Source organism: Leptodactylus fuscus, chromosome 7 (assembly GCF_031893055.1).
Source record: "Leptodactylus fuscus isolate aLepFus1 chromosome 7, aLepFus1.hap2, whole genome shotgun sequence".
Lineage (NCBI taxonomy): Eukaryota > Metazoa > Chordata > Amphibia > Anura > Leptodactylidae > Leptodactylus > Leptodactylus fuscus.
In genome coordinates, this window is record NC_134271.1 from 50,939,528 (window position 1) to 50,954,486 (window position 14,959).

Sequence of the window (14,959 nt, forward strand, 5' to 3'; positions counted from 1 at the left end):
TGGGTAAGGAGCAGAGCCCGTGTTTAATAAGTTAATGCAGCGGTGATTCCAAATCCTCGCTGATCAGGACTAAGTTTATAATCACTGACACGAAAGCAGCTTTGGATCAATCCTTTACACACCTTCACTCCAGCACAGAGAAGATGCCCATGTAGTAGTTATTACCAGTACCATCCATAGTGTCATCCCCAGTCTTGGGTTACTGAAATGCACCACTATATACTCTATTTAGGAATAGCTTAAATAGCAGTTTCTAATTCACTCTTATTGTTATCGTCATCTTCTCTTGCAGAAAGAGCGATAGAAAATTTTAAATTCCAATGCATTGGTGCTGTGAACCTTACATGGAAACCGCTTTTGAAAAACACTTGCAGTTGTGTGCTGGTTGTTGGTGCAGTTGCAAATTCTTACAGGTTACATTTGTAAAACCACAACAGCAACTGCAAAGATGCAATTTTTATGTGGTTTGAATGAAATGAAAATTTGTCTTTTCTCTGTCAATTCATGTGAAGCTTCCTCTTTAGGCCCAATTCACTTTAGCTCTTTGGTTTCTGTTACCCGCTGCGGGAATTTTTCGATTTTCGTTTTCTGTTTTTGACTTCCCCAATTTCAAAGCCCATAACTTTTTTATTTTTCCTCTCCCAGAGCAATATGAGGTCTTAATGTTTGCGGGACAAATTGTTCTTCATGATAGTACTATTAATTATTCTGTACAATGTGCTGGGAAGCTGAAAAAAATTCAAAATGGGGTGGATTTGGAGAAAAAGTGCATCTGTGCGACTTTTTTACGGGCTTTGTTTTTACGGCGTTCACTGTGTAGCCGAAATGACTTGTCACCTGTATTCTATGTTTTGGTACGGTTCTGAGGATGCCAAATGTATATGGTTTTATTTACATTTTAACTCCTTAACAAAAATCCAAAACTGTGCCAAATTTTTTTTTTCTCGAAAAGTCGCCATATTCTGACACCCATAACTTTTTTATACTTCAGTGTACGGGGATGTATAGGGCGTCTTTTTTTGTGGGACTGCGTGTACTTTTTAGTTATACCATTTTGGGGAATTGCTATTGCTTTAATCACTTTTTATTCAAATTTTATCAGAGGCAAAACAGTGAAAAAACGGCGGTTTGGCACTTTTGACTTTTTTTCCCCTGCTATGGTGTTTACCGTACAGGAAAAATATTTTTATAGATTTGTAGAGTGGCATTTTTGGACACCTAATACCTAATGTGTATGTGTTCCACAGTATTTAAATACTTTTATATGTATTCTAGGAAAAGGGGGGATTTGAATTTTTTATACTTTTTATTTTTTTATATATATATAGTTTTTTTTACTTTTTGTTTTCTATTTATTAGACCCCCTAGGGGCCTTGAATCCCAGGGGGTCTGATCACTGATACAATGCATTACAATAAAAACGTTATTTCTATTGCAGGCTACATAGAGTAGCCTGCAATAGAAAGGATAGAATGACAGGCCGGGGAGACTTCACAAGGCTGTCGGCTGTCATAGAAAAGGGACGCAGGCCCCGGAGCTTGCAATCGCTGGTTTCTGACAAGTTCCAGACCATATAGCAACCTATCAAGACAACAGACTGTCACCACCGTCATGGCTAGAGAAAATAATTTGTTAATATTTACATTTGCAAAAATGTTTCACTTATAATTGACTATATATTATGTTGGAAAAAATTTGACTTTTTTTTTTAAATCGAAGTATGTCGGTTATACCTACAGAAGCGCTGGCAATTTCTGTTTCATAAAGTATGAACATCTTATATGTGCCTGCATGTCTATGGTTCGGTCTGCACCTTATGGAAAAGCAGAGGTTTATTGAGAGAAAGCCAAGAGTAGACTTTAGCAGAAGGCAGAGATGCTTCCTTTAGAGTTCACATTTCTTTTAAGCCACTCTTGACTTTGGCTCGAAAAAAATCAAAGCAAACTCTTGAACAAAAATGCAGCTTTCCGGCAACATGTGGCCTCAGCCTATAGCTGTCCAGCAGGATTGGTCAGGTGTGGTCTAGAGAGCAGTTACACGTCAGGTTTTTGCAGGCCGCCCTTAAAGCTATAGCCTGATGTTAATCAGAAGGTGTAGAACACAAGGACAGGCGTTACTTCTTTTATTTTTTCAATCCAATTCTGGTTTTGGCTTCAAAAACCTGAAGATGTAAATGAAAACTAAAGACTGTTCTGTGATTCTGTTCCCATGGTGCTCACTAAGACATGCAGGTGATATGGCAGTGCTGGAATCGGATACAGAGTAATACCTCCATACACACAGAATCTAATAGATTTCAGCACTAATACTCCATACACTTCTGTAGCAGGGGCTGTAGTAAAGGCCGCATACGCTTCTATGGCTGCCCTGTTACATCGCCATACATAAAGCTAGCTGACAATACTGCCATGTGCCCCTTTAGCGGTGCTCGCTGGGGGTTACAGGGGGTGTTCTTTCTAGTTAGCAGTCTAGCATGCACCAGGTTCTGTCAGGTGTCATTTTAGGGCTCCACAGCCCAGACCAGCAGGGTGTTCCAGGAGTATGTGAGTCACAGCACTGACACGTGACCCCGTCCAGTATACATCCAGCCTGCTATAGATGAACCTGTGAGCTCTCAGGTGTTTAAAGATGGAGCCCAAGCTGTGCCCTGCTCCTGTCCCCAGCTCCCCCTCTCCTCCTATTAATGACAGCCTCCCCTCCCCTGCAGCACACACACACACAGAATATGCATCCTGATCTGCTTGCTTCTGCCATTGACGTCATTCAGGCGTCACATGACCCGGCCCCAGCCAATGAGCGCAGAGAAGCTGCTGCAATCTTTTAGCGATTGCTATTCTGTAGCACACACACATATCCCCACACACATCCACACACAAGCCCCACAGAACACATAGATACATGCTGCAGGCACACACCAAGCCCGGACGCCCCTCACTGCCCGGATCCAGGGGCTTGTGGCTTCCCTCTTTGGACAGAATATGGATTTAATCAAGTAGAACACTGGAAATGCCCCGGATCCTGTGAGATCGGGAACCTGATACTTTCCTGCAATTGATCTCCTTTTTTTCCTCCCTGCTTGGATTGTGGAGGGAGGACAGGCATATCAAAGGAATAGACCTCGGTGTAGCCTTCACTAGTTGCTATGGATTTTACTAACAGCTCATGTGGGGAGAGTGATCACAGACAGATAGAGGAGAACAAGCCACTGCTGGGGGAGATGTCTGCTCCTGAGGGGGGCAAAATGGGTGCTGTGCCCTGTAGGAGATCCATGGTGCACTTCAATGGGATGAGGTATAAACTGCTGCAAGAAGGAGACATCCAGGTCTGTGTTATAAGACACCCCAGGACCTTCCTGAGCAAGATCCTCACCTCCAAATTCCTAAGGCGATGGGAACCCCACCACCTGACCCTGGCAGACAACAGCCTGACCTCTGCTACAGTAAGTACTGGTGGTACCCAGGCTGTGGGGAGGGTGGGCTCACATCTGCAGTGGATAGGGGGCTCCACATACACATTCTCATTGTTTGGGGTTTTATTTCTATTGTGAAAATCTTTACACTTACTGGATACTTTGTAACCATTTATTGTCTCCTCTCCAGTGACAGTCATGAAGTCAGTTGCCTGTTATAAGATGGCCAGCAAAGTGTATATACAGTATACCGAGGCTTATTTACCCCATCCTCAGTTATATCCATACCAAAGGGTGAGCACTGAGAGAATGGAGGGGTCTGTAGTTTCTAGAACTCCTCTAAATCCAGCTGTCAATCAGTATTACATTGATAAGTCAATGGGTTATTGACAGTCTTGGTTGCTAAGATGTTCCGCATCAGTCACCAGTTACATACGTGCCCGTATGAAATCTCCATACTGTACGTCGCTTCCTTCAGGGATTGTGATATAAATCCTGGTTTGTTTGACATTTAAAGACCCTGGTAAAATCCGTAACGAATCTGCATTCTGTATCGTCCTACCCTATACAGTGTGATATTGTTACATTACATATATTGCCATAGGCCTGATTCTAAATAGTCGTTGTATAAAGGACCTCTGCCTGTTATTTTTTTTGTGTGTGTGGTTAATGTATTGGGTCACAGTGGTGACAGATCACTGATGTGTTATTTGTTGAATATCCTATAGTATCATATAGATGCGTCGATTTATAATTTACCGTTATTAATCCAAATGTCACTTTTGCCACTGTTAAATTCTGTCATCTCCTGATCTGCCAGAGAATCCCCACGCAGCATGTATGTGTTGTATGGATTGTTCACTGCAGCACATTACAGGAGCACAGTATAATATGTCCACAAAGGATTCTGGGTAATGCACATTGTATCCACAGTGGACGTTATATGAGGGTTACATGGACCAGATAGATTAAAATGTAATTATTTGGAAGAGTCGTCATTCTCCGGTAGATTATTAGATACACTTTATCATGTATAATGGCTTTAACTCGCCCTCTATATATTAAATGGAGATTATGGATGTTCACGGTTCTGTCTATTGACTTTGGAGATGTAATTTTTTTTTCGAGCCATATTTGATGATATATAAGAATTATTGTTAAATTCAATAACGTGCATTATTTTTTCATCAGTGCCCAATAGTTTACTGTATGTGAAACAATAAATTGTAGTAATGCGAATGACTTAATACATAACTGATCTGCCTAGTGTGTCCAATGTATCTACAAGTGATTTATCATTTACTTATGGTTAAGCACAAGCCTCAATGCCATGATAATAAAAATCTACATGGACCTCTGCTCAGATTTCAGTAACTTCTGATCTGTATTTTAGGGCCCTCATCTTGTCACCCTGCATATCCTTTGAGATGTCTTTGTAGTAAAGTGAGTCTGTCTGTTGCATTTGTTTCTTTGAGGACTTGTTGTGTATACAATGCCACTGTAACACTTAGGATTGTATATAGAGGAACTATTCTTCAGTGGTCTGCAAATATAGTTACATGGTCTTCAAAATTTAGGCTTCTCCTAGTGCACTGTACGTAAAACTAGCGCAGACATTTTGCTTTCAGATTCCCATTAACATTGGGGAATAAAAAATACCAGAATGAATAGATGTCACAAGTAGTCTTCATATTTGGCCTACACATTAGTGTGCATGGAGAACTTATTAGACTAACCTTTTTGGCATATGCCTGGCATTGAGATTCCCAAAGCCTGAGGCCTAGAGGTGTATGAATACATATTGCATACAATGTATCAATGACTATTTACACCACTTTGCTGGCCTGTATCAGATGTATACTATATGTTTGTATTCCAGGAGGAAATAAAAATGTTTTCTGTAATTCACCTATAAACCTTATTATTGTGTGCAAGAGGTTTTGTTCCTATGACATGTATTTGGCAGGTTCATACCTGAATATCGGATAGGATTCCACACCTTTCATAACGGATACATATTAGTGATCCATGAGTTTACATTTGCGTAGGAAATGTTTGGCTCTGATGGAAAAAAAAGCTTGTATTTTTCCAAAAAAATATATTTGCATGCAGTCTATTCCATTTTTTTGTGGGTAACTCAATTTGACATGCAAATATAGTGCAAATATGGCCTTTATTTACATTGACCCTTTTCCATTTTTTTTACCATAACTACAAAAATGCGCAAGTAAAAATAAAACTAGTATTGACCGATTTATAAAATCCTTTGTTGTGCCGTAAGAAATAGTATGTTAATGTATTTTTCGTGTTTGTGGAATATGATTGTCACATATATATTAGAATATGTGTGTGTGTGTATATATATATATATATATATATATATAACAAAATAAATCATGTAAAAGAACATGTTGTAAAGAGTTTTAAGAATTACTTTGGTAAAAAAAAAAACATGTATTTGCAATGACATCCAGTATTTCATGTTGTTGAGATTTTATCATTCACACTGTTACCGCATGATAATACAAGTTGCAACGTTTTGGACGTGTTGGGGCCCTTTCTAAAGCTAGAGCGGTGCACTTACCGTTCTCTGGGTGTCTTATTATAGGATACTATTCTGCTTTCTCATTGCAGGAGAGTCTTGGAAGACATGACCCCACACACACCCCTGATGGGAGTTGTGCTGTTGTCCATAGGTAGCACTTTTTGTTGGTTACATTGAAAACAATGTAGAAGAATGTTACTTGGCTGCATTCACATCTATGTACCAAAAGTCAGCCGTGTACCATGTGATAAAATGTTTCAGAGAAAAGACTTGAATAATATACTGCATGTTCTACTGAAAACTAGTGATCTGCTCTTACACACTATCACATGTGTTACAAGAATTTGACGCTTACGGAGGTAGTTTTTCTTTTGGAGACCTTACATGAAGACTGTTTTTAGAAGTATGTAGGTTGATGGTTCAGTGACGTGTACTTCATGCTTTGCAATGTATGTTTTCCTCTGACTCATCTTGAATTTGTGTTCCCCCCAGTCTTTATGTAGATTTCCCACACCAGTGTACAGGGCAACTAGTGGTGGCCAACTGGCTTTTCAGAAGTTTGTCCACAGTGTGTGATGGACATTCATTGTAAGCACCTCTTGAACATCAACAATGGAGACCAAATATATATTTTTGTTGTAGATCCCAAAACCATAATAGTCAATATGGCTGTGAACCCGCAACCACATTGCTCTGAATTTCCCCATGGTGGGACTATTAAAGAATTATCTTATCTTATCTTAAACCTGATGATGTTGTGTAACTTGTTTGGATTGTTTCCTGTTGACATTAATGAAATTTCCTGCGTCAGGTCAATTTGGCTTCTAGAGTGGTTAAATTGGACCTTATGGCAGTTTGTCTGCTTTACAATAGGTTTATATATGTGGGGGGACTGCGCCCCCTTGTTGCGGAAACGCAGCTTTTTTTGCAGATTTTGCTGCATTTTTTTTTTTGTTTAGCCAAAGCCAAGTGGCTACAAAAGGAATAGGAAATATATAGGAAGTCCTTATACTTCTCCCTTCTGTTCAGTACACCCCTGGCTTTTTCAAAAAGCCGCAGCAAAATCCGCATTAAAAAAAATTATGTTTCTACAATGTTGGGCCTCAGCCTAAGGGTCCATTCACGCAGAGTTTTTTGGCGAGGATTTTGGCACTGAATCCGTGTCAGAATCCACGTGGAAAAAAATGCCTCCCCATAGAGTTCTATGGGTTCTGCTAGTTTTCTTTTTTCTCCGCTAGCGGGAAAAAAAAAGCTTCCTTTAGGCAGATTCCACCTGCATAAACCAACGCAGTCAATGGGAGGCAGAAAATCCACGTGGAATCGGCAAAAACTGCGTGGAAAAACCGCTAGTGGATTTTTCAAGGTCCATACACTGTGCTGAAGGGGAAAAAAACATTTCCTAATTCCTGAAGTGGATTTTTTCCTCTCTAAAAAACTCTGTGTGAATGGAACCTTAGGGTGCATTCACATGCAGGAAAATGGTGAGGAATTTGGTGTGGAATTTCAGAGCTGAAAAAAAAAAAAGCCTCCCATTGACTTCAATGGGTTCCTCTTTCTGCTAGCAAAAAAAACATCTCCCATTGAGGCAGAAAAAGTAACCCATTGAAGTCAATGGGAGGCTTTTTTTTTCAGCACTGAATCTGACGCGTATTCCACACCAAATTCAGTGCTATTTTCCTCCATGTGCTTCCTCCACCCTTAGGCTTCATAACGTGGCCTACGCATTGCAGAAATTTCAGTGTTATACTATAGGGGAAAAACTTTTAACTATGTAGCGCCTATGGCAAACCTGCTACAGTGAGGTTAAGGCCCCAAGTAGCGAGAGGCAGCAAGAAAAAAAAAAAACACAGTGGGAGCACATCACGTTTTTTTGGCAGCATTTTTCATTGCATTTTCACGTGAGATTTACTCTGCAGACTTTCTGCCGCTATTACATCTATACAGAAAACACCAGCATTTCCACAGGTATAATTCACATGCTGCGATTTTTAAACACGCGAGTGTTTCTGAAAAATCAGCTTTTCCGCTTCAAATTTTTTTGCTTCCATATGTGGATGGGATTAGCCAGGATCCCATCCACTCTGCAGGAAGTGTAAAACACAGCATTTTTTTGCCACAGCGATTTCGCCACATGGGGCCTTTGCTTAAAAGTTGTGATTTAAATAATTCTCATTGTAGAAACACTGTAGGAAAAGAAAAACGCTGCGCAATTTCTCACCTTTCAGTAAATATGCGCTGCTTAGCTGATATGAGTGTGCGTGTGTATGGGCAGATCAGCTGAGATTGCTGTACGCCGAGAGAGAATCTTAAATTGGCTGACCTGCTTTAATACCATACTCCGTATTTGTCGTTTTTCTGGTTCCTAATGTTTTTTCTTTACGATAGTTTCACACACTTTGTTTTTTTTTGTTGTTTTTTTTAAACTGATATACAAAGCACACAAGTGCGAATCACTTATTAAGATTTTTTGGTGTTTTGGGGTCAAATGGGAATATGAAGCCCCACATTCTCTTCATCGGTGGGCTTCAGACCCTGCCCTAATTCTGTGATGGATGATAATAGAGTCTGCTGTCAGACCTCCCCTTTAATGTCTACTTCTCCGGCTATCTCCAGTTATTTGTTCAGTATTTCCCTTGTGCCGTGCGTTTCTCAAAAGATTATCTGTATATCTTGTTGATAATTTTTCATCTTGGCTTGACACTTTCGTTTCCCAGTGTGCAGTGACTAGAGAAATAAGACTAAATATGGTAAACCTATCAAACTTTATCAGCAATGATGGCAGCAATGACTTGTCCTGTTGTTCGCCAGTTTATTCCATACACTAGCTGACGACCAGTAGCGGCAGCCATTACGGTAGGGGTTGTCATTCAGCTTTCCATAATTCAGAATTATACTACCAGTCTCCTACGGTTCTTCCCATCAGTCTTCATTATACTTCTGGGATTCTTATCATGAATCGGCTCTGCATATAATATCTCTTCTATGATCTTGGCCCAGTAGGGTCCCACAGATATTAATACAAGCCTTCCTATTCTTAGTTTTCTGTTGATTTAGTTCACTTTTACTATTTACGTAGTGTTATACGGTGCCGCCCTACCCTTCCTATATAATCTACTCCTGTTGAGAGTGTTTGTATTCAATCAGATGTGACTGCACTAAAACAATGAGAATAGATTATATATCAGGACGGCACTGCCTAGGAACCCCATGGAAATAAGCCATGCCATGGCAACCTTGTACTCTGTGCCAAGGTGGATAGTCAGACCTGTTCATTGTTAAACAGAATGGCACCATATGATCTTTTATATAAATATACAGTATCTTGCCATCTTAAAGGGATCCTGGCACTGTGAACATACAGCCTGATCTGTAGGGAGAATGTTATACAGCAATGGGAATCGCTTTATAATTTTGTGGGAAAATTCAGTATAATTTGTCATTTATATCTTTGCATTTACTATGCCAAGGGGGTGGTCCTATTAGTTATTGACCGCTATCTCTGCATGCGCGGTCATATACACAAACTTGTCAATCACTGATAGGACCGCCCCCATGACTCCATTTAAGCAAAGAAAAGATCTAAATGACAAAGTACGGTATACAGAATTTTTTTCCCACTAAACTATATATTCATTTGCCCTGCTTGAATTTTGGAATATACAAATTAGTTCTCCTTGATTGGGGGTGGGGAGGAAAACTTACTCTAGCTCCAGCTTTTTGAAGGCAGCTCACTATAGATAAATGTCTGGTTTTCAATGAAACCTAGGGGCAGATTTTTTAAGAGTGGCTACCATTCCTAGGAAAGGCCGTGAATGGCGCAGGGATTGAAGAGGTTTTAATACCAGGATGGAAATTTACACCAGTCCCCGCCTACATTTGCACAATGTGGCGAGCGTGGCATGGAATGGAGGTTGTGGCACATGTTTTGTACAAGAAAGAGCCATGCACTACAATATCATCCCTCTTCATCAGTTTGATAAATCTCCTATATTCCAAACCAAGACGCATAGGCCATCTTCCTAAGAATAGTAACCTTTTGGATGCATTTTCATGGTAATAGGTTCGCTAAGCTTTTTTTGTTCAGGAATAGAATACCAACCTACAGTAAAAACTGACGCTTGCACGGCGGTGCTGTAGTAGGATCCCTGTGCTTTAGGTGGATGTTTACGTGTGTGTATTCTCTTCATACAGTGTTGGCCAAAAGTATTGGCACCCCTGCAATTCTGTCAGATAATACTCATTTTCTTCCAGAAAATGATTGCAATCACAAACTCTTTGGTATTATTATCTTCATTTATTTTTGCTTGCAATAATTTGCAATAACTGTTGGACCCTCGGACTGCACGGCAGCTTGAACTTGTTTGGATGTTAGTTGAGGTTCTTTATCCACCATCCTCACAATCTTGTGTTGAAATCTCTCGTCAATTTTTTCTTTTCCGTCCACATCTAGGGAGGTTAGCCACAGTGCCATGGGCTTTAAACTTCTTGATGACACTGCGCACAGTAGACACAGGAACATTCAGGTCTTTGGAGATGAACTTGTAGCCTTGAGATTGCTCATGCTTCCTCACAAATTTGCTTCTCAAGTCCTCAGACAGTTCTTTGGTCCTCTTTCTTTTCTCCATGCTCAATGTGGTACACACAAGGACACAGGACAGAGGTTGAGTCAACTTTAATCTATTTCAACTGGCTGCAAGTGTGATTTAGATATTGCCACCACCTGTTAGGTGCCATAGGTAAGTAACAGGTGCTGTTAATTACACAAATTAGAGCAGCATCACATGATTTTTCAAACAGTGCCAATACTTTTGTCCACCCCCTTTTTTATGTTTGGTGTGGAATTATATCCAATTTGGCTTTTTGACAATTCTTTTTGAAGACAAATTAAATGAAGATAATAATACCAAAGAATTTGTGCTTGCAATCTATTATCTGACAGAATTGCAGGGGTGCCAATACTTTTGGCCATCACTGTACGTGATAAAATGCAGTTACAATATGCGCAAGTTTTTATTTTTCTCTTCATTTTCAGCTTGGAGCAGATGATACCGAGGTTCTGCTTATGTCACACAGGGACATCTGTTGTAAAATTAATCTTTAACCAAGGTGCTATGAGTGCAGATGGTAAATACTGTGAGATATTGAAATGACGGTGATAAAGCCATCATTTTTACAGGTTTATGGCACTAGCTTAAGTACTAGGCATTTTTATCAGCCTTTTGTTTTTTAAGGATAAAATCCAAGGGGAAATAGCGGTAATTATTGTGATAGAAAGGAGAACTTCCCTTTAGATTAGGTGATCTGTAGGATCCCTATCAATGGCGAGTCTGTTGGAAAACTCCCAATACAGACCCCAGTCAGTAGAAATAAGCTCCACCCCCTAGACTCCTTAGGCTGATGTGGAAGTGTCATGTGACTTATGTCTGCACGATTTAATGTCCAAGAGAGCTTGAAAGGGGACAGGAACGTTTTGCTTCATGCAGGCCCATGTTTATAGGTGCTATGTAATTCTACCATATCAGAGGGTATGTTATTTTAGTAGTCTGAACAAAGGTGAATCCTGTCTTGAAGTAGGTTGCCATGGGTTACCGCGCCCTTTCTCGCGTCGCCGTGCTGCCTCCGATGGTTTTATCCCTTTTCCTCCTCTTGATTACTGCAGAAATTAAATTGAGGCTGCGAGGACGAGCGGAGCGCAGCGATTGTCATGGAGATGCAGGGTTTCTGTGTAGGCCTTTTCAGGTCTTCTTTTATAAGAGAGCCAAAGACCATATTTGCATTTGTTTGTGGAAGAAAATGAAATCTTTAACCCCTTTACTACCACAAACAACAAAACATAGCATAGAAATAGCATAATGACCCCAGAGACCTGGTATAATGGGGGAGGGGGCATCTTTTAAGAAACGTAAAAACGAACCTATCAGCCGGGTGCCAACTATACCTAAGAGGAGCCATTTTTTCCCACTGGCATTTAAAGAGTACCTGTAACTTTTTTTTTTTTTTTTTTTTTTTGTTCTTGCTGGTGTGAAAATGTGAAAACCTATATTAAAAACTATTGCCATTTAACTTAAGGACTGATTTTTTTTTTTTTTTTAAATCTTATATGTCTGTAGTCGGCCAAAGTTGTCCCCCAACTAACTAACAAATGTCCAAAGGATAGAACTGAGTGTACCAATACTGGTGTTAAATTTGTGGATGCCTTTACTGCTAGAATTCCTTGGTGGCACTATTAGGCCGGCACAATGGGGAGGACAGCTGGGGCAGAGGCACTATGGGGCACGCACCTGTAGGAGGCACATGTCTTTGGCACAGGCACCATGGGTATGATGGTCGCTATATGGGGCACATACCTGTGGCAGGGCCATTGGCTGTCCTTTCCATCACAGTTTCTTCTAGCAGGAGGTATGGTTGGGTTGTCCATAGATTTGTGTTATATATCTGGATCTGCAGATGGGATTTTCATATCTAAGCAACTATAGGCTACAACACACTGCAGAAAAGCTACATTTTTTGTTGCAGATTTTGCTGTGTTTTTGAATATATGGCCATAATGTAATATTTTTAGATTTGGTCACAGATACAACTTATATGTTGGGAAACATCTTTTATACTTATATATAGACATCTGAATATCATATTAAAAAATCGAAAAAAGTTAAACCACTGCATTATTTTTTTTCCTCTCAAACTGTCCACAGTGTATTGCACAATTCTGGTGATCACAAGTACAAGATGTTGCTCAAAAACTTTTTTTTTTTTTTTTTTTTTAACGTGCAAGTTTCAGTCTGCGTAAATGATGCTTCCATTTTCTATTAAAGGGGTTTTCCTAAGAAAATAACCAGATTTAAGTTTGTAGACCATTAAAAGTTGAAACATTTTTGTAAAAATAATTGAAAATGACAAATGAAGGAACTTTGTATGGTACTTTTTAGAAACCCAGCCATGATCTCCTTATTGTGGACAGGTATTCGGCCATAGCGCATGAAATCACGGCAAGGTTTCTGACAAGTTCATGTAGCATCCACTGGGACCCGATCAAAGAAATAAAATGTCATTATGAAATGGTTAGAGAAAATCTTTAAAACCTCAAAATTTTCATTTTACAAATTTCTATATGGTTACGTTCATAGGAATATCCATTCTTGGCATCTATGAGGCATCTGGTGGTCTAGCATCTACAGAATATTAGGGATTTAGGCATCTAACATGCTTGTTTGTGTCAAGAAAGGTGCCCGTTGTCAGTAGAAAATGGTCTGTAGGGGCTTTCAAGGACCGTCCAGAAACTCTTTTGTTTACGGTATTGATCATGTCAGGCTTCAATAGGATTATTACAAGGTTTTTTCAACTCTAATAACCTCCAGAAACATTGGGGGGGGATTTATTAAGACTGGTGTATCCTATGCAAGTTGTAATCAATCCTCCCCAAGGTGTGAGATGCGACTGATGCGTTTCTGGTGCCCTTCTCTGCTCATTTTGTTAAGAAGTGACCAGCAGGGAACGGATCCAACATTTTAGCACAAAAAAAAAAAATGTGCGCCACCTTTATGCCAGAACATTGGTATACAAGGTTTAGTAAATTCCCCACTGTTTTAATATCGGCTATTTATAGAAGGTGCATAGGTGTAAGGTATTGCACTAGTTGGCTGAGATATTCTGATCTTGACCCGTGACATAGAAGCTTGAGGTGAGATGATGTCTGACTTACTCAGGTTTGCATAGCTCAGTGTGGTCATGGAGGGGTTAAACCACAAAGTTATCTTCACAGGCTCTCTCACATCCTGTTTTCATTGTCCCTGCAATTACAGCAAGTCTTCTGTTCTGCCCTGCAGATAACACAAAGCCTCCAGCGGCTCTGTCAGGGCCACTGTCCCAATAGTGCGCTTTAATATTTGCAAACTCCATTTGCCAGATAACTGCTCGCTTGGGGACAAAACCTGATCCACTCCCTGAGGGAGAATGGGATGTTTGTTATGTCAACACAGTTAAAACTGTAACCGCAGTTAAGTCCTATAATTTGAGCAGGGCATATTCATCAGATCCGGTTCTTTTTAATGTTTTCTTTCTTTTTTTTTTAATGTCAGATTTGTGTTCTTGCGTAAAGTACGTGTACAAACTGCAGGAGCTTCCCCAGCAACCAATCAGATCTCAGCTTTTATCTTTACAGACCAGGTTTGGAAATCAAAGATGTGATCTGATTAGTTGGTTGCCTCTGCTCTAGTTTTCTTGCATGACTTGTATCTGATTTTCAGCTATGTATAAATGTAAGTCCAAAATATTTTGGGGGACTTTATAAAAAAAGGGAATTGTTGTTGTGGAAAGGCAACAGCTTTCTGTAAATAACCCACATCCCCTTTTACAGTGGTTAGCTTTACTCAGTAAGGCTCTGTTCACACGAACTTGAAAAATGGCAGCCTGACGCTGTACAAAACTCACCGCAAATAGATGAGCTACGCTCCTCAAAAAGAAACTGATATGTACGTTTTTGAAAACTGTTGAATGGCCACTGTCATGTTAATAACTTACTAAGGCTAAGACTCCACGTTGCAGATTTTGTTGCAGTTTTTTGAGCCAAAGCCAGGACTAGATTGAGCAGAAGTTAGAAGGATAAAGACTTCCTATATATTTCCGATTCCATTTGTAGCCATTCTTGGCTTTGGCTCAAAAAAACAACAGCAAAATCTGCAACAACAAAAAAAAGCTGTGTTTCCGCAATATGGGGCCTTAGCCTAAGGACTTCAGTAGTGGGACTGCACCTGCCTTGGTGTCTTAGAGCGAGCCCACCACCATCAGAATTGCTTCTAAACCACTTACCGTATATGCTGTAGTGACATAGTGACCATATCTTTCTTGTGTCAAAGACCCATCTTTTTTCTGAGAAATTCGACTTTATATCATGAACAACGAAGCACCATAAAAAGAAGACAGTGCTCCAGCAGATGTGACTCCACCCCTTGTGCACTAAACAGCTAATTTGTATATGGAATGGAAGCTGAATTTCTCAGCAGTAA

The 14,959-nt window shown here is 40.0% G+C and overlaps 1 protein-coding gene across 2 annotated transcripts in view; it reads left to right on the forward strand.

Moving 5' to 3' along the window:
* The first annotated feature begins 2,834 nt into the window (after window positions 1–2,834).
* The window catches only part of CMIP (c-Maf inducing protein), a 124,417-nt gene continuing 112,292 nt past the window's right edge, over window positions 2,835–14,959 (forward strand). For both annotated transcript variants that reach the window (XM_075281912.1, XM_075281913.1), the window contains exon 1: window positions 2,835–3,439. In XM_075281912.1, the coding sequence (XP_075138013.1) occupies window positions 3,143–3,439 (297 nt within the window). In that variant the 5' untranslated portion in view covers window positions 2,835–3,142. The remainder of the gene's footprint in view (window positions 3,440–14,959) is intronic.